At 49.8% G+C, this 19,097-nt stretch overlaps 1 protein-coding gene across 1 annotated transcript; it reads right to left on the reverse strand.

Moving 5' to 3' along the window:
* Positions 1 to 252: 252 nt before the first annotated feature.
* LOC141069211 (nmrA-like family domain-containing protein 1) lies at positions 253 to 16,485 on the reverse strand. The gene is made up of 5 exons (XM_073558643.1): positions 16,414 to 16,485; positions 9,065 to 9,303; positions 8,697 to 8,946; positions 944 to 1,134; positions 253 to 697 (listed from the first exon to the last, which is right to left on the reverse strand). The coding sequence occupies exons 1-5, from the start codon at positions 16,451 to 16,453 to the stop codon at positions 518 to 520; spliced, it is 900 nt and encodes a 299-aa protein (XP_073414744.1). The 5' UTR covers positions 16,454 to 16,485; the 3' UTR covers positions 253 to 517.
* Positions 16,486 to 19,097: the final 2,612 nt, after the last annotated feature.

A 19,097-nucleotide genomic window follows, 5' to 3' on the forward strand; every position in this document is an offset into this window, starting at 1 on the left:
TGTGTGTTGTAGTCATTCAGGTCTGTCTGGACCGGATGTGAATAGCGCCGTAGTGCAATGGCCGCCGATCTCCTAATCACTCTCCTGTTCCCCTCCGGGGGGCGCTGACACTGGAACACATCACCCTCTGGCATCCAGAAGTGGCCTCGTTACCCATAGCAACCAAGGCTCATTTCTAGAGGTGGCTAGTGACAATAGTGGATCCGTGTATTTCCCCAGCAGTCCTCGCCTCTTACAATCCAGACACTAACATCAAAGTTCAGAATTTTTATTAGACAGAAATATAGAATCCTGGAGACCGTCGGCCTCGGGGGTTTCACAGTAATGGTCCCAACAACTAGGACAGTCTATCCAATCAGGTTACAGCTTTCATCTTCCACATGAAGTCTCAGGAGTGAGAGCTGGGTTCTGATTGGTTGCTATGGTCAGAATACTCTCTCCCACCTGTCTCCATGCACTAGTTTTGCTAAAGCAGCCCCGATGTTTGTCTTTCCTCCATCGCATCTCACAAACAGCTTCACAAGTCCTTAAACGCCTCCTTGTTCTCCTCCATCCATGACTCCAAGGTCTTGGCTTTGAGGTTGAGCTTTAAGGTGACGTCCACGTCCCGGTTGGGCTGAATGATGAAGAAGCGGAACATGTTGGCTATCTCTGCCACTGCGGGGAAGTCGAGCTTCTCAAACGCTTCAACGGTGATCTGTGGGAAAAATACACATAAGGGACATTGCCGCACAGGCCTCACTACAAGCTAGTGCTCTCTGGTATCAGCCATGTTAGCCAGTTATGTGAGCAGAATTGTGAATGCAGCTCTGGTGAGCGGGTGTACGCCACCCTGTGCTCAATGAGTATAAAGAACGGGATGGTTGCCTTGTAATGCCCGGTCTACACGGTGGCGGCCATTATGGCGGTGTCCTATCTGAGGGCGAGAAGCCGCTGATCTTACCTTGGCGTCTTTGAAGTCCTTGCCGGTGACTTTGGACATTATGGCCGCACATTGCGCCACCGTCAGCTTCTCTCTGCTCAGTCCGATGTTCTTGCCTACGTGATCACATGGAGCCTTCAGGATTCTGACCACCACACCGCCCAAATCTTTGACGGACATCATATGCATGGGCACATCACCCATCGGGATGGCTGGAAAGAGAATCAGAGTCATTAAACTGGAGCGACTGATTATCTGTGAGATTGGATGCAACTGTAACAAACCCTCAGCTGTAGCACATTACATCCTTGCAGATATTTCAACTGTAGACAAGTGTATGACTAGTCACTGACAGCTAGCAGAGATCTTGGGAGAAAAAAATTTCATTATGCTCCAGAGCTGCATTCACAGTTGATTTCCTGCTGAAAATTAGGCTGCACAATAGCACGTTACTGCCCCCTGCTGGTGCAACGTGTTTAGTGACTGGCATTAGGAGATTCCCTGTGCAGGAGTACCGAACACAAGACTGGATGAGGACCTCTGGGCCGCCATTACTAGGGTGCAGGACGGCTCCAGGTTTTCTTGAGCCCCGGGCGAAAGACTCTCAGTGGGCTCCTTTAACACAAGCCACAATTCATGATGCACAGAGACGGCAGAGAAAATAGAAATTAGACCTACCGGTACCTGTATTTCTAGGAGTCCACTATGACAGCACAACAGGAGGTAGCCCTATGTGTCCTCTACGGACAGGAAACACACAAGAGGTTAAAAGCCCCCCCCGCTTCCACCTCACCCCCAGTGTCTTTTACCAATCCCTACACCAGGATGGATGCTACTTGATTTGATTGAACTCTTACATACAATTGTTAACTCGCATCAGCTTCAGAATTCGGGAGGGAATGTAATGGTGCCGTCATGATGGACTCCTGGAAATACAATTATCGATAGGTCTAATTTCTATTTTCCCCAGGACGTCCGTCATGACAGCAGGAAAGGAGAAATACCAAATAAATGGCATCCTAGGGTGGGACCACTGCCTGTGGGACCTGGTCGTTATATTAGACCACATTGTGCCCCTGCAGATCTGGTCTATGGAAGCCCCTGCTCATTCGGCCCAGGATACAGAAATTGCCCTTGTGGAGTGGGCTTTAATTTTAAGACGGGGATCTTTTTTCTCCGACTCGTATGCTAGTGCTATGGTTGACATGATCCACCTAGACAAAGTTGATTTAGAGGCTTTTTTACCCTTATTCTTTCCCGCATAGTGTATGAATAGATTTGAGTCCTGCCTCCAAGTAGCTGTGACCTCTACATAGCGCATCACTGCCCTTCTCACGTCTAGTGTGTGAAACAGCCTCTCTCATTCTTTGGGAGATGACAAAAAAGATGGAAGAACGATTACTTGGCTCAAATTTGCCTCTACCTTCGGCAAAAAGGACGGGTCAAGCCTAAATATTAACCGATCCTCTAAGATCTGCAAATAGGGATCCCTGACTGACGGTTCCTGTAATTCACCCAAATGTTTCACCGAGGTGACTGCCACCAGGAATGCCGTCTTCATGCAGAGAAAGTTGATGCTGGATTCTTCCTGGGGCTCAAAGGGAGAGCTGCACAATGTACCTAACACAAGGTTTAGGTCCCAAGGTGGAATGGTTTCTCTGACTGTGGGTCTTATCCTGGTAATGGCTTGAGAGAACCTCGCCACCCAAGGTGGTCCGCTAAAGGAAAGTCCATAAAGGCGCTAAAGACAGAGACTTATACCTGTAGTGTACTAGACCACAGGCCCATCTCAAATCCTCTCTGGAGGAAGTCCAATATTCTGGGAATGTCTGGGCGGGCTGCGCTTGAAGTAGCTTCCCCCATGTAAGAACAGAACCTCTTCCATATTTTGGAATAGATCACTGATGTCACTGATTTTGTTATCACCTGTCTGATAACCCCCTGGAGCTTAGGATTTTCCGCTCAGGATCCAGGCCGTCAGGCGCAGAAGACGAGGGTTTTGGTGCCAGAGGGGACCCTGGGACCGCAGGTCGCGTCTGTCTGGAAAGGGAACAGGATCTTCCAAAGCCATGAGATGTAATACTGGAAACCAACTCCTCTTGGGCCAGAAGGGCGCTACCAATATCACTGTGGCCTGTTCTCTGATTTTCCTCAGGATCGTCGGTATGAGGGGAAAGGGGGGAAATTCATACAGAAGATCTTCTTCCCAACTCTGAGATGGGGCATCTATGCCTTCTGGGTTGTCCCCTGGATTCATGGAGAAGAATCTTGCCACCTTCGCGTTCTTCCAGGTCGCAATCCGGTCTGTATGCGGTGTTCCCCATCTTCGGGTCAACTGGTGGAATACTTCCGGGTTCAGTTCCCACTCGGAGGACCAAACCTTTTCTCTGCTGAGAAAATTCGCTGTTAAGTTTTCAAAGCCCTTCAAGTGCACCGCGGAGATGGACTGAACGTTCCTTTCTGCCCACCGAAATATATTTTCTGCTAAGGTCTGTAGGAGCTGACCCCTTGGACCTCCCTGGGGCAGCAGAAAGGAAACTGCTGTGATGTTGTCAGACAGCACTTTCACATGATGATCTATGACCGTATCCCAACAACGTTGCAGAGTCTCCCATACTGCCTTTAGCTCTCTGTAATTGGAGGATCTTTTCTGGTCTTCCGGGGACCATGTACCCTGCAGGAATCGACCCTCCACCTCTGCGCCCCATCCCTTCAAACTTGCGTCGGTGGTAATACGGACACGGGGAAAGGATCCATGGCACTCCTCTTCTGAGATTGTTCCTGGATGTCCACCATGATAGGGAATTCCTCAGACTGGCAGGGATTCTCATCTTTCTATCCAGGCCAGAGTGATGTCTGTTCCAGGAAGTAAGGACCGAACCTTGAAGCCGTCTTGAATGAGCAAGATTCCAGCGTACTCTTGGAATGCAGGATGTCATCAGGCCTAGAATCCTCATGGTGTCTGATAGAGATTGTCCTCTTCCTTAACAGTGCCCGGATCCTGCTTCTGATTTCTTCCTGTTTTACGCGGGGCAGGGAAGACCTCCTGCGATGGGAATCGAGGAGGACTCCTAAAAACACCTTCTGGGTCCCTGGACGTAGGTCAGATTTATCCCAGTTCACTTAACAACCCAGGCCCTCTAGAAGGTTGATAGTCTGGGCCAGTTGATTGAGGCGAATAGCCAAGTCTGCTACCAGCAGGATGTCATCCAGGTAGGGGACCACGATAATCCCTTGCCTCCTCTAAACAGGTGCCACTTCCGTCATTATCTTCGTAAAGATGTGAGGGGCTGAGGATAGGTCAAATGGAAGGCACGTAAACTGGAAATGGTGGCCCGAACCCTGATGGTCTAAAGCGAACATCAGATATTGGCAGTGATCTGGGTGAATTGGCACGTGGTAGTATGCATCTTTCAGATCTAAAGTGCTCATGGCATTGCCTCTCCCTATTAGCTGGATGCTTGATTTTATTGCCTCCGTTTTGTATCTCCTGTACCTGACCCACTGATTCAGGGGCTTTAGATTTATGATGGTCCGATATTTGCCCGAAGGCTTTTTTATGGAGAACAGAGAGGAATAGTGACCCTGACCTATCTCTAAAACAGGTATCCTATGCATGCTCATTATTTTCGGAATTGCGGCAATTCCGCCCACATAGGAATGCATTGTTCTGCTTACTTTCCGCATGTGGCTGTGCCCACCATGCGAAAAGTAAGCAGAACATTTGCGGATGGTACCCATGGTCCGGAGGAGAGGAGACTGTCCTCCGGGCTGTGGGTACCATATCCCTGTAAAAAAAAGAATTAGAATTAAAAAATCGGGTTATATTCACCTTCCAATGTCCCGCGCAGTCTTCCCCAGGCTTCAGCGATACATATGGCACGTCCCGTTCCCAGTAATGCTTTGCGATAATGACCTTTGCTGACGTCGCTGTCTCGCGATAATGTAGCGGCCTTGCGAGACGCGACGTCATCAAAGGTCATTACGGCAATGCATCACTTGGAACGGGACCTGTCGGAGCATCGCGGAGGCCTGGGGACGCTGCGCGGGTCATCGGAAGGTGAATATAACCCCATTTTTTTTATTATTTTTAACATTAAATCTTTTTACTACTGATGCTGCATAGGCGGCCTCAATAGTAAAAAGTTGGTCAAACTCGTCAAACACTATGTTTGACGAGTGTGACCAACCTGTCAGTCAGTTCTCCAAGCGATGCTACAGATCGCTTGGAGAACGCTAGTATTCTGCAAGCTAATTCCGCTTGCAAATCGCTAGTTTTTCTGCGGGAAAATCGTGGGAATTTAAAATGCGATTTTCCCGCGGAATGGAATTCCGGAATTCTTGCGGTAAATTCCGCGAGAGTTCCGCAACATGTGAACTTAGCCTAAGAGTTTCCTGACATCTGTCCAGAGCCTGTTTTGCGCGGAGAGGGACTGGAGTTTGGTGGTGCAAAACTGTTGGGGTGGGAGATGGGAGAAGTCTATCCTGTAACCTTCCCCTATGGTCCGCAGGATCCACTGGTTGTCCGTTACGGTTCCCCATTCACCCAGGAAAAACTGCAGTCTCCCCCCTACCTTCCTAGCGTCAAGACCTATATGAGCTGGAGGAGAACTGGGTGGATCTACCCTTGCCTCCCTTGGGGTAACTCCACCTGCCTGATTTTCCCCTTCCCCTTATAGTCCTGCCTAGTAGACTGATGGGACCTACAAAAGGAACGGAATCTCCTGGCTTTTTCCTCCGGGAACCCCTTCTTATCGTTAGTGGCCCTCTGTAAAATGTCGTCTAGTACTGGACCGAAGACGTGTACCTGAGAAAGGGATGGAGCAGAGCTTTCTTTTACACTGGCTGTCCCACCGCGCCGAGTTAGAGAGCACATTACTCCTAGCTGCAAACCTTACAGACTCCGTTGAAGCATCCGCCGTAAACTGCGTCACCATCTTTAACATAGGGACTCTGATATAACCTCTCTAGGGGTGTTAGATTTTATCTGGGTGGACAGCTCGTCAATCCAGACACACATGGACCTAGCTACCGAGGTGGCTGCTATAATGGTCTTAATAACCTCCGGCGAAGACTCCCAACTCCTCTTCAATAGTCCTTCTGCTTTCTTATCCATGGCGTCCTGCAGGCAGGACGAGTCCTCAAACGGTATAGTGGTCTTCTTATCCACTCTGGCAATAGGAGTGTCCACTTTGGGGATTTCCTCCCACTCCTTGATCTCTAAAGGGTCAAAGGGGATACGGGCCTTAAAGTCCTGAGGGATGACCAGGCGCTTTTCTGTATTTTCCCATTCTTCCAAGATCATAGCTCTAATTGTTCTGGTTGACCGGGAACACTCTATTCCTTTGCGTTCTCAGTCGCCCAAACATCTCATCCTGAATTTTGCGAGGGACCTCCGTTTCTTCAATCCTTATAGTCGCTCTAACCGCCTTCAATAGGTCATCCGTATTTTCAGATGAGAAGAAATACTTCTTCCTCTCCTCTGACGGCCTCTGGGGAAAATTTTCTTCACCGTCTTCGGCATCTTCCTCTGAGTAGTACGAATATGGGTACACTTCCTTTGAGGATTCCTCCATCTCCCATCTGGCTCTCTTGAGACGGGGGGTGCTTGGATCCAGCTGCGGCGACACGAGACTGGCAACGGTGCTCTGGACCTCTTCCTTAATTATGGCCCGCATGTCCATTAAGAAGGACGCTTGATCATCTTTCAGGAATTTTGCAACACGCCGCACATAACTGCTTTGTGTATGAATCCGCTAGCTTAGTGTTGCACGTCGGGCATCTCCTCATTCTTTTTCGGTAAAAGGAGCCGGATCTTAAGGGAGTCCCTTTATCCTAATACAAAGGACGGAACATTTTCTCCTTTTTACTGAGTGACCACTAAAATGTGGAAAAGCAGGCGCTATGGGGTTACTTACATTGGCCAAGGACTGCTCGACTGGTGCTTCTGAGCGGGGTCGGATAAACCTCCATGGTTCAGACTGTGCACACCACCCATTCTGTGAGTACCCTTTTAAACGGTGTTACCTTGTCCAGGTGGCCTTCAGATTACCCCCATAGCTCTTTCATGCATTCCCGGTTGGAACGCATGCTGTGCCACCCCAATCGGAAGTGCCCTCTAAATCGCCAGTGTACATCCTCGAAAGGCGTCCGACCAGAAACGCGTTCCACATGTGAAAACATGCTCACTCATGCGACCTGCAGCGGTGTGGAGCCGAGAGCCCTCCGGAGAGGGCAGCGGCAATGTCGGGAGCTCCCCTGCTCCACCAGCAAGCTGAGGGGACCCCTGCCTAGTGAGGTATCAGTGACGGAGCCTCTTGACCGCAGGAAGGGAAGAGATCCAGTCCCCTCCGATCCCGCTGAGCCCCGTAAGTATTGCGCTCCTCTTGCGCGCCCTGTCCTGCTAAGGACACGAAAAACTCTGGAGGTGAGGCAGAAGGGGGGGCTTATTAACCTCTTGTGTGTTTCCTGTCCCTAGAGGATAAATAGGACTACATTTTGCGTGCTGTCATGTGGGACGTCCTGAGGAAACATAGGTATAGTACAATGCTAAATATTTCACTTCTTACATTACTTGAGTGATATCTATTGTAATTTCTACAATAGTTCAGAAAACGGACAGTATTGTCCTCCATACAGTATTATGGGCACCACATAGTGCTCCATACAGTATTATGACCACCATATAGTCCTCCATACTGTACTATGCGCACCACATAGTGCTCTATACAGTATTATGGGTACCACATAGTCCTCCATACAGAATAATGAGCCCCATATATTGCTCCATACAGAATAATGAGCCCCATATATTGCTCCATACAGAATAATGAGCCCCATATGCTCCATACAGAATAATGAGCCTCATGTATTGCTCCATACAGAATAATGAGCCCCATATATTGCTCCCTACAGTATAATGAGCCTCATATAATGAGCCCCATATAATGCTCCATACAGAATAATGAGCCTCATGTATTGCTCCATACAGTATAATGAGCACCATATATTGCTCCATACAGTATGAGCCCCATATATTTCTCCATACAGTATAATTAGCACCATATATTGCTCCAAACAGAATAATGAGCCCCATATAATGCTCCATACAGTATATGATGGGCCCTGTAAGATGTTCCCTATATGATGGTTCCAATATATTGTTGCAAACATTAAAAAAAACCCTCTCCTCGCTGGCTGCTGCTGCTCTGGACTCCTCAGCGTCACAGTCTTCTGGCTCTCTGCACTGACTGTTCAGGCAGAGGGCGCACACTAGTCACGTCATCACACCCTCTGACCTGAACGTCAGTCAGAGGATACAAAAGACACCACAGCAGAGGAACAGGGAGAGGTGAGTATTGCAAGTGCCGGGGCCCAGTTGCAGGCACTGGCACCGGGCCCCCATAGCACGCCTGTGTCCCCGAAGGCAAGCAACCCCCCGCCTGCCCAGGGCTCCAGCACTTGCCTGGGTGCCGACACCGACCCTGCAAGGGTGTACACAATCACGGAGCTCAGTGGTTCGTACCGTCTACTTTGGCCAAGCTCAGCGATTGGCTGCAGCACCGATGTTGTGACACTGGAACCAGGGATGGAGAAGAAGACTTAGCTTAATGGTTTACACATCTCCAAGGTCTATGGGTAGAAAGAGTCTGAAAGTGTCGTCCACCCTCTTTATAATTGGTGCCCTGTGACAGCCGCCATTTTGGGCGTCCCCGATATAAAGCTTTGAAGGCCTGTCCCACATTTATGACGAGTGACAGAACGTTTCTTGTACCTAGCGAGTAGCCATCACCGTCCTTGTTCTTCTGGGGCCTGAAGAAGGTCAGCAGGTTCTCGTAGTAAAAGGGAAGCCTCACGCTGGTCATGGGGACCCCGATCTCACGGAAATATTCCTCAACTTCTCCTTTTCCATCACAATACTCCACCTCCAGCTTTCCCCCCGTCAGTTTCTTCACATTCTCCAGGCCGCTGAAGATCACAATCTCCAGGGCGAGACGCTTGGACAGATCTGCGATCAGTTTACCCTGAAGAAATTTATAAAAGTGTTATCAGGATCCAGTGCAGCACTCCTTACATGAACCAGAACCAGGAGGCTCAGGATGAATCCCACATCATGCGACAGTCTAGTAATGGCGCCGTTACCTGTTTGACTTCTTTCTCCTTGCTGAAATGCTCCACGTAGTTGGTGACCAGGAACGCCCCATACGCCCCTCTTAGGGCGGCCTCCAGGCTCTTCTCATCGTCCAGATCTGCGTACACGACCTCCGCTCCGGCCTCCTTTAGCTTCACAGCTGCCGGTTTGCTGGTGTCCCGAGTCACCACCCTGACCTCAAAGGTGCCATCATCCAGGAGAGCGGCAGCGACCGATCCGCCCTGAGCTCCTAGGAGAGAAAGCACAAGACATGGTGGACATTAGCACCACAGCCAGACATCTGGAAACTTTGCCATCCAGAAGTTTGGGAAAGCCGAGGGACGACCCTGTAAATATTCACCATCAGTCCTGATTATACCGGGACAACCCCGCTTACCAAAACAGACACCAGGGGGCGTCCCAGCACCTTTTCCCTGGAGTTTAAGTAGTTTGAAAAGCGACCCGCCTGCCATTATAGGTGCGGCTGACACTTTTTTAACCAAATCATAATTTGTGATATTTTGAAATGTGGCAGATCTATTTAGTTTTGTCCAAAAAAACCCCTAAAAATAAAAAGTAATAAATTTACGGTTAAACGTCCCTATAACATAATCCACAGTCTCCCCAGAATCGCGACCTCCAGTGTGTAGGGAAAGGTCAAAGATCACCGGAGCCTGCACAATGCTGGGGAGACTGGATGATGTAGGGACGCGTCATCCACACGAAGCAAGAAGGAGGATGGCACCATGAAAAGATGGCAGGCGCCCGACCGTAGGGGAGTATAATAAAAGGGGTTTTACTTCTCTTACAGGTCGGGTTTGGGGCAAATATATAGCATTATAGAATCCTATATATCAGGCCTGAAGGGTGGTGGCCGGATCTCATATTGGCCAAACCTGGTGACAGGTTCCCTTTAAGAGCTACAATCTCAGCGAAACCCTCAAAAAGGACGTAAAATATGAACAAATTAAAGATTTACCATTATCAGTTATTCAAACCCCCATTTAATAGGCTTAACTAGGAATAAAAAAAAACCAGTACAGACTCCTACAATTGATGCTAGAAGCGCGGGCACGAATCCCAAGAGGCAGTGTGACTGCCGATACCGCATATGCTGGGTGAAAGCGGCTGCAGGAGGGAAATCCAACAGCATGGAGGAGCTTGTAAAGCATTTGGGCCAGGTGCCACAACAGCAACAGATCGCCAGTCAGCAGCAGCAGCAGCAGCAAATGGAGCAGCAAGAAACGAATAAGCTGTTGACACAGCAGCAGCAGGAGGCGCTAACGCGGCAGATGGATCTCCTCGCAGAGGTGGTTCGTGGAAGGCCGGCGGTCTCCTCCCCAACTCCAGGTGATGACTCGTATGCCAGAAAGACGGTAAGAAGAGCGTTGCAAAAGATGACTTCGGGGGATGACGTTGATGCCTTCCTGAGGGTTTTCGCGAGGGTGGCGGAACAGGAAAAACTGCCTCCGGAGCAGTGGGCAGAGGTTCTGCCGCCATATTTAACAGGTGAACCACAGAAGACCTATTATGACCTGGCTTTGCAGGACGCTAAAGAGTATACCAAATTGTAATTTGAGATATTGGCACGCTTAGAAGTGACTGACTGCCAGGGTGCAACGGGTGCACCAGTGGACCTATCCCAGTGACAAACCTCCCCGGTCCCAAATGTTTGATCTTCTACACCTGGTCCAAAAATGGTTGCAACCTGAATCCTCCTCCCCAGCACAGATGGTGGAGAGGGTTGTTATGGACAGGCTGATACACTTCCTACCCAGGTCAGTGTAATCCTGGGTTACCCAGGGAGATCCCCATAATGCCGATGACCTAATGAGCCTGCTGGAGAGGTACAAGGCGGTCGAGAGTTCCGTCAGGAAGCAAGGGGGCAAAGCCTCCCCGTACTGGGGTTCCCAAAGCGGGGCTGACAACCAAAAGAGGGGAGCTAGAGCCACACCTGGGGGGCGGCCAAGAGCACCAGAATTAGTGCCCAAGGTCCCTTCCCGTAGTGTAGTTTGTTGGAGGTGTCATAGTCCTGGCCACATAGCCGCCCGTTGTCCCATGACCACCGAGCCAATGGACTGTAGCACAGGACGGCGCTGCTCGTATTTTGCATATCCGCTCTGCAGTTCTGTTCCCCAAACAGGAAAGGGGCCGCAAACATGTCCCGTAACAGTAAACAAGGTGCAAGTGACTGGTCTGCTGGACAGGGAGTTTGGTACCCCTAGTGAGGGCTACCATTTCCTATTGACTGATTCCTGGAAAAAGGATGGGCGTCCGCTGTGTCCATGGCGATGTTAAGGACTATCCTGCGGCCCAAGTGGTCATGAACACTTGGGGTAACTCCACCTGCCAGACTTTCCCCTTCCTCTTCTAGTCCTGCCTAGGGGACTGACGGGGCCTACAAAAGGAACGGAATCTCCTGGCTTTTTCCTCCGGAAAACCCTTCTTGTCGTCATTGGCCCTGTCATTTTGTGTACTTGTTGGCGATGAGAATGAGGCAGCATCCACTGAGGCCAACGTCCCTGAGCTGGAGGTGTCCGGGGTAAACTTTGGAACCGCCCAACTCAGGGACCTAACTCTTAAAGGGGCATTTGAAAATGTTACTGTATTGATTGGAGCCGTAGGCTGACAGTCGGTTCCCTCATTTTGCTGTAATTGGGGATCTGCTTTATAGAATAACCAAGCCAAGGGGTGAGGTGATAGAGCAGTTACTGGTGCCAGGACCCTATAGACGCACAGTGTTAGACATGGCTCATTCTCATGTATTGGGTGGTCACCTGGGGGCAGATAAAACCCAGGAGCGCATTCTGCAGAGTTTCTGCTGGCCTAGGTGTTAGAGAACTCCTGAACTACTGTCATTCCTGCACCACGTGCCAACTGACCTCCCCAGTGGCCTACTTCCGCAGTGCCCATCATTGAGGTCCCATTCGAGTGGATAGCAATGGGCCTGGTGGGACCCCTGGTAAAGTCTGCAAGAGGACATAAATACATACTGGTGGTCCTGGATTATGGTACCCAGAGGTGGTACCCTTAAGAAATGCCTCTGCTAAAAGTATCTCTAAGGAGCTGATCCATATCTTCTCCCAATCTGGGCTACCGAAGTAGATACTGACGGACCAAGGGACCCCCTTCATGTCAAAGGTCATGAGGGAGTTGGGCAAGACCCTGCAAATTTCCCATCTCAGAACCTCAGTATACCATCCCCAGACTGATGGGCTGGTGGAGAGGTTTAACAAAACCTTGAAAGCAATGCTGAAGAAAGCAGTGGAGAAGGACGGCTGAGACTGGGACTGTCTGCTTTCTTGCCTGTTGTTCTCCATCAGGGAAGTTCCCCAAGCTTCCACTGGCTTCTCCCCATTTGAACTGCCCTATTGACGACACTCGAGGGCTCCTGTATGTGGCGAAGGAATCATGGGAGGCTGAAACCACCCCCTATAGAAGCATGGTAGAGCGTGTCACCTAGATGCAAGAGAGGATTTCCAACTTGATGTCCATTGTGAAGGAGCACCTCCTCAAGGCTCAGGAAGCCCAGTCCAGGGTGTATAATAGGTTAGCTAGGGTAAGACAGGTCAACCCAGGGGATCGAGTACTTGTGCTGATGCCCATGGTGGAGACCAAATTCCTGGCCAAGTGGCAGGGACCCTATGTGGTGGTGGAGAAAGTTGGTGAGGTCAATTACAAAGTCCACCAACCGGGAAAGTGGAAGCCCTACCAGGTGTATCACGTGAACCTGATCAAACCGTGGCAGGACAGAGAACCCGTTGAAGCTCCTTGTCTGATGGCCAAGTCCGATGTCGGTGCGGAGAATGTTAAGGTGGCAGACACCTTGTCTCACTCGTAGAAGCAGCATTGTCGAGAGTTGCTACAGCGTAACAGAGACCTGTTCTCAGATCTTCCAGGTTGTACGAAGGTCATAGAGCATGACGTTCTGACGGAGCCTCATGTCCAGGTCAACATGAAGCCGTACCAGATTCCAGAAGCACGCTGAGAGGTGCTCTCAAAGGATGTAAAGCGGATACTGAGCTTGGCAGTCATCGAGGAATTGAAGAGTGGCTGGTCCAGCCCAATAATAATAATAATACATTTTATTTCTATAGCGCTGACATATTCCACAGCACTTTACATTTCAGAGGGGACTTGTACAGACAATAGACATTACAGCATAATAATAATCACATAGATCATAACAGATACCAAGAGGAATGAGGGCCCTGCTCGCAAGCTTACAGTCTATGAGGAAAGAGGTAGACACGAAAGGTGGGTGGTAACAGTTGCCCTGATTGTATGGACCAGCCATAATGTTAAGTGTGTAACAGTACAGACACAGAGGGCTAATGGATGCATAAAGCATGTGGGAATATGATGCGGGGAACCTGGTTATGGTAAAACTTTTGGCTGTGCCACCCAGGGATAGATTAGGTTAATGTGTTGAGGCGATAGGCCAGTCTGAATAAATGTGTTTTTAGGGCACGCTTAAAATTGTGGGGATTGGGGACTAATTGTATTGACCTGGGAAGTGCATTCCAAAGAATTGGCGCAGCACGTGTAAAGTCTTGGAGACGGGAGTGGGAGGTTCTGATTATTGAGGATGCTAACCTCAGGTCATCAGCAGAACGGAGGGCGCGGGTAGGGTGGTATACTGAAACAAGGGAGGAGATGTAGGGCGGTGCTGAGCCATGGAGGGCTTTGTGGGTGAGGGTAATAAGTTTATACTGAATTCTGGAGTGGATAGGTAGCCAGTGTAATGACTAGCACAAGGTAGATGCATTGGTGTAACGATTGGTGAGGAATATGATACTGGCTGCAGCATTCAAGACAGATTGGAGAGGGGAGAGTTTGGTAAGAGGGAGACCGATTAGAAGAGAGTTACAATAGTTGAGACAAGAATGAATAAGATAAACAGTAAGAGTTTTTGCAGAGTCAAAAGTAAGAAAAGGTCGAATTCTAGAAATGTTTTTGAGGTGCAGATGACAAGAGCGAGCCAGTGATCGAATGTGGGGGGCAAAGGAAAGCTCGGAGTCAAATATGACCCCAAGACAGCGGGCATGTTGCTGGGGAGTAATAGTGGAAACACACAGAAATAGTCCTAGTGCCGAAACCAGATGGAGAATGAGGATTTTGCAATGACTATCGGAAGCTGAACAAGGTTTCTAATGCCGATGTCTACCCGATGTCCCGGGTCAATGATTTAATTGAGAGGCTAGGGCCGGCTCAGTACATTACTACCATTGACCTCACAAAAGGGTATTGGCAAATCCCCATGACCCAGGGTGCCAAAGAGAAGACTGCGTTCTGAAAAACTCGGTTGGTGCTTCCATTACACAAGCATGCCGTTTGGGTTACAAGACACTCCAGCAATGTTCCAGAGAGCCAAGAACTGGATTCTAGCTCCCCACATGAGGTATGCAGCGAGCCTACCTGGACGATATTGTGATCTTCAGCCAGGATTGGGGGAGCCATCTGACCAAAGTCCAGGCGGTATTTGATGCTCTATGGAAGGCAGTGTATTCCATAAACTCGAAGAAGTGTGCCTTGGGACTGGAGGAAGCGAGATACTTGGGCTATGTTGTAGGCAGGGGCGAAATAAAGCCCCAGATAAATAAATTTGAGACGATCCACAACCCTCTCAAAGAAACAGGTTAGGGCATTCCTGGGCATTGTGGGGTATTACTGCCGGTTCATCCCAATATTCGCCATGGTAGCCACCTCTCTGACGGATCTCCTTAAAGGGACGAAGTTGGCTATGGCTAAATGGTCTCCAGAAGCTGAGACAGCCTTCCAGGAACTGAAGCTGGCCCTGTGTAAACAGCCAGTGCTGGTAGCACCCAATTTCTCCAAGGAATTTGTGCTACAGACGGATGCGTCGGATGTTGGACTGGGCGCTCTCCTATCTCAAGAGGTGAACAGGGAAGAGCACCCCATAATGTATCTCAGCCGGAAGTTGTTTACCTGCAAGAAAAACTATTCCATGCCCGAGTGACCAGGTTCCTAGCATTTCATGATTTTAGCATCCATGTGGAGCATAGGCCAGGGAAACTGCATGGCAATGCTGACACTCTGTCAAGGATCCACTGTTTGTTGGCAGAAGGTGCCAAGCCCCCAACTTTGGGCAGAGGGGGAGGGTATGTAAGATGGACGTCGGACGAGTCCTTCAGGTGAGATATGTGTCATTTTGGATATTAGCTGCGGTGATGTGATCTTGGAAGTATGCTACAGCACGTATAGTGCTGAGAGAGTTATTTGGTCATTCCAGGGCCAGGTTTTACGAGCGGTCATAAGAGATGGGTGGGAATGACCGCTCACATATCCCAACCCCAGGGGCGTGGTTTGGCTAATAAAATGGAGGTCAAATGGTTCATTCAATGTCTGTGGCTGGAGGTGTGGAGACCTTCAGCGTGTGTGTGCCAGAGACATTGACCTGACTGGATGAACCCGCAGTACTATATGGACTGTTTATTTTTCTGTTTGCTTTATTCTTTGTGCCGGAAAAAGGCTGTTTGTTTGTTTTGGCTATCCAGAGCAGTTTATGCCGTTTTTAATAAACTTGCCCGGACATTTCAACAATACTGCTCCTGTGCCTACCTCAACCGCAGCCGAGTGAGGACTCCTGCAATATATATATATATATATATATATATATATATAAAAAAAGTGAGATCTTCACAATGGAACCTGCTTCACCCCTTGCAGCAATTAATAAAAGTCTTAGACTTGCGCAAACAATTTAGGACTAATTAAAAAAATAAATAAATTAAGAACATTTAGGAAAGCGGCGCCTCATTTATTAATCAGCGTCTTCAGTGAGAATTCTTACTCCCCAGACGGCCGTTCGGTCATTGGATACAGAGGACATTATCCCCTCTTGGAAACCTGTGAATTCATTGATTTTTGCTGCTTAAGAAATCAATCGCCGGCTCGGAGAAGAAACCGAACGTCCCGAAAGTGTTGGATATTATTATTAACAATATTTCACTTAATAAATTTAAGTAAAGGGTTAAACAGTGGCGTCCCCCCTCCTGTACCACAGCACTTGGGGTAAATTTCCGCATCATAAATTTCCATGATGAAATTCCACCATAACGAGATGCACATTGCCCCCGGCATTAGGACGGTGGGACGGCTGCCATATTAACGGTGGCGGAGCCAGGAGAAAAGAACAGAAAACGGCTTATAAGGTTTCCCATCCCAGGACTAGTGACAGATGATGGGGGTTATAGTCCAGCAGCGCCCCCTGCCTGTACATAGGGTGGGTGACTTATGGGGCATATACAGCAATCACAGGATCATCCAGGCACCACCGCCACCTGCAAGGGAAGAGTTTCCTCCAAACTTCAGCACTTTCCTCCTCCCCCGCACTCACCTGAGGCTCCAAACACCACGAAGACTTTCTTGTCGGCCATATCTGCTGTGGACTTTAGTGTTTGTGCAGGCATACAGCCCAGAGGTGCGGATTATATACCAGAGCCCCGGATCCCTCCCCACCCTGGGCTGAGGCCAAGTGTCATGACTCGGCACTGCACACAATAGTCGCCCATCATCCCAAGACCCTCTAACACCCTCACTATGTCCGCCAGCAGTCAGCAGACAGTCACATAGTTATCACTCTGATTATCGACCAAAAAGGAATTTCCATCACCCCGGCTGTTCATCCTGAGCCTCCTAGTTCACAAACAGAATGCAGGTCGGCAGTGAGGACTGACACCAGCAGAGGAATATGGAGCTTCATGTAGAAACGCAGAGAAAAGGCCGTAAATACGATTACGAGATAAGAGATCGTCCGCATCTCCTCCTCACTGTCCTGTGTCTGCAGCAGGAGCCTCTCCCCTCTGCCCGATCTATAGTAGGACAACATGTATGATGGCGGCCATTGGTGGACCTCACCTCATAGGACTTGGGAGACGCCGGCTACTATTCAGGATGGATAAGGGGTTACATTCTGGTAATTTGTGATCTGCTACATTATGGAAGCGACCCTGTATGCATCAGGAGACACGGGCCTGTGGATATGTACAGGAGAATATCATCACAAAGTGAATTTATTTCAGTTCTTCAATATAAAAAGTGACTCTCCTCTATTCTATAGAGTCATTACACACAGAGTGATCTATGTCACGGGTTTATTTCTGGTGATGTTGATGATTATGGCCAGGGCCGTGTTTGGCCTTCATGCTGCCCTAGGCACTTTTCGTGGTTGCGCCCCTTATAGACATCACACACTGAGTCTGTGCACACGACATCTATTTAAGGCAGAGCTACTCTGTAAGGCTACTTTCACAGTTGCGTTTTTTTGCGCTGACGTGCGCATGACCATGTTGGTAATGACCATGACCAACAGGTTGCATTTTGTGCGCCCGGGCGCACACTACAAAAAAAAAACGCATGCGCATACAAACGCGTACAAACGCATGACAATGTGCACCCATGTTAAATATAGGAAAAAAACGCATGCGCAAAAGCGCCGCTCTAAAAAAGCAAGTGTGAAAGTAGCCTAATACGCTTTAAAAAGCGATAAACACTAAAAGAATGAAGTCTGCACTTGCTGCGCACAGGATCAGTCTTTTGACCGTTTTTTTTTAACACCTTCAGCTTCTCAAAGTCATCAAGAGATTAAAATAGGTGACCGAACCATTGCTTCAGTGAGGAGAGGCCTAGTGATATAGAGACATGCTGTCTGCTCATTCACCCTCCTCTTTACTGAGGGTGTTCAAAGGGAAGCCGAGAGCAGACAGGTAGCAGGCGTCAGAGCGAGCCTGCAGCCACATTGTGTGCACCCACACTGACACTTGGAGCGAGCCTGCAGCCACATTGTGTGCACCCACACTGACACTTGGAGTGAGCCTGCAGCCACATTGTGTGCACCCACACTGACACTAGGAGCTAGCCTGCAGCCACATTGTGTGCACCCACACTGACACTTGGAGCGAGCCTGCAGCCACATTGTGTGCACCCACACTGACACTTGGAGCGAGCCTGCAGCCACATTGTGTGCACCCACACTGACACTTGGAGGGAGCCTGCAGCCACATTCTGTGCACCCACACTGACACTTGGAGCGAGCCTGCAGCCACATTGTGTGCACCCACACTGACACTTGGAGCGAGCCTGCAGCCACATTGTGTGCACCCACACTGACACTAGGAGCGAGCCTGCAGCCACATTGTGTGCACCCACACTGACACTAGAAGCGAGCCTGCAGCCACATTGTGTGCACCCACACTGACACTTGGAGGGAGCCTGCAGCCACATTGTGTGCACCCACACTGACACTTGGAGCGAGCCTGCAGCCACATTGTGTGCACCCACACTGACACTAGGAGCGAGCCTGCAACCACATTGTGTGCACCCACACTGACACTTGGAGCGAGCCTGCAGCCACATTGTGTGCACCCACACTGACACTTGGAGCGAGCCTGCAGCCACACTGTGCACCCACACTGACACTTGGAGCGAGCCTGCAGCCACACTGTGCACCAACACTGACACTTGGAGCGAGCCTGCAGCCACACTGTGTGCACCCACACTGACACTTGGAGCGAGCCTGCAGCCACACTGTGTGCACCCACACTGACACTTGGAGCGAGCCTGCAGCCACACTGTGCACCCACACTGACACTTGTAGGGAGCCTGCAGCCACACTGCGTGCACCCACACTGACACTTGGAGCGAGCCTGCAGCCACATTGTGTGCACCCACACTGACACTTGGAGCGAGTCTGCAGCCACATTGTGTGCACCCACACTGACACTAGGAGCGAGCCTGCAGCCACATTGTGTGCACCCACACTGACACTTGGAGGGAGCCTGCAGCCACATTGTGTGCACCCACACTGACACTTGGAGCGAGCCTGCAGCCACATTGTGTGCACCCACACTGACACTTGGAGCGAGTCTGCAGCCACATTGTGTGCACCCACACTGACACTAGGAGCGAGCCTGCAGCCACATTGTGTGCACCCACACTGACACTTGGAGGGAGCCTGCAGCCACATTGTGTGCACCCACACTGACACTTGGAGCGACCCTGCAGCCACATTGTGTGCACCCA

This window comes from Dendrobates tinctorius, unplaced genomic scaffold (assembly GCF_039654945.1).
Source record: "Dendrobates tinctorius isolate UK_male_01 unplaced genomic scaffold, ASM3965494v1 ptg000257l, whole genome shotgun sequence".
Taxonomy (NCBI): domain Eukaryota; kingdom Metazoa; phylum Chordata; class Amphibia; order Anura; family Dendrobatidae; genus Dendrobates; species Dendrobates tinctorius.

What these genes read in the sequence shown, in the direction of transcription:
- LOC141069211 (XM_073558643.1), bottom strand. Translation starts at nt 16,453, where the DNA reads ATGGCCGACAAGAAAGTCTTCGTGGTGTTTGGAGCCTCAG. An exon ending in AGGAGAAAGAAGTCAAACAG is followed by an intron (nt 8,947 to 9,064) that starts GTAACGGCGCCA and finishes AAATTTCTTCAG; the next exon opens with GGTAAACTGATCGCAGATCT. An exon ending in CGGTGATGGCTACTCGCTAG is followed by an intron (nt 1,135 to 8,696) that starts GTACAAGAAACG and finishes TTCTCTTTCCAG; the next exon opens with CCATCCCGATGGGTGATGTG.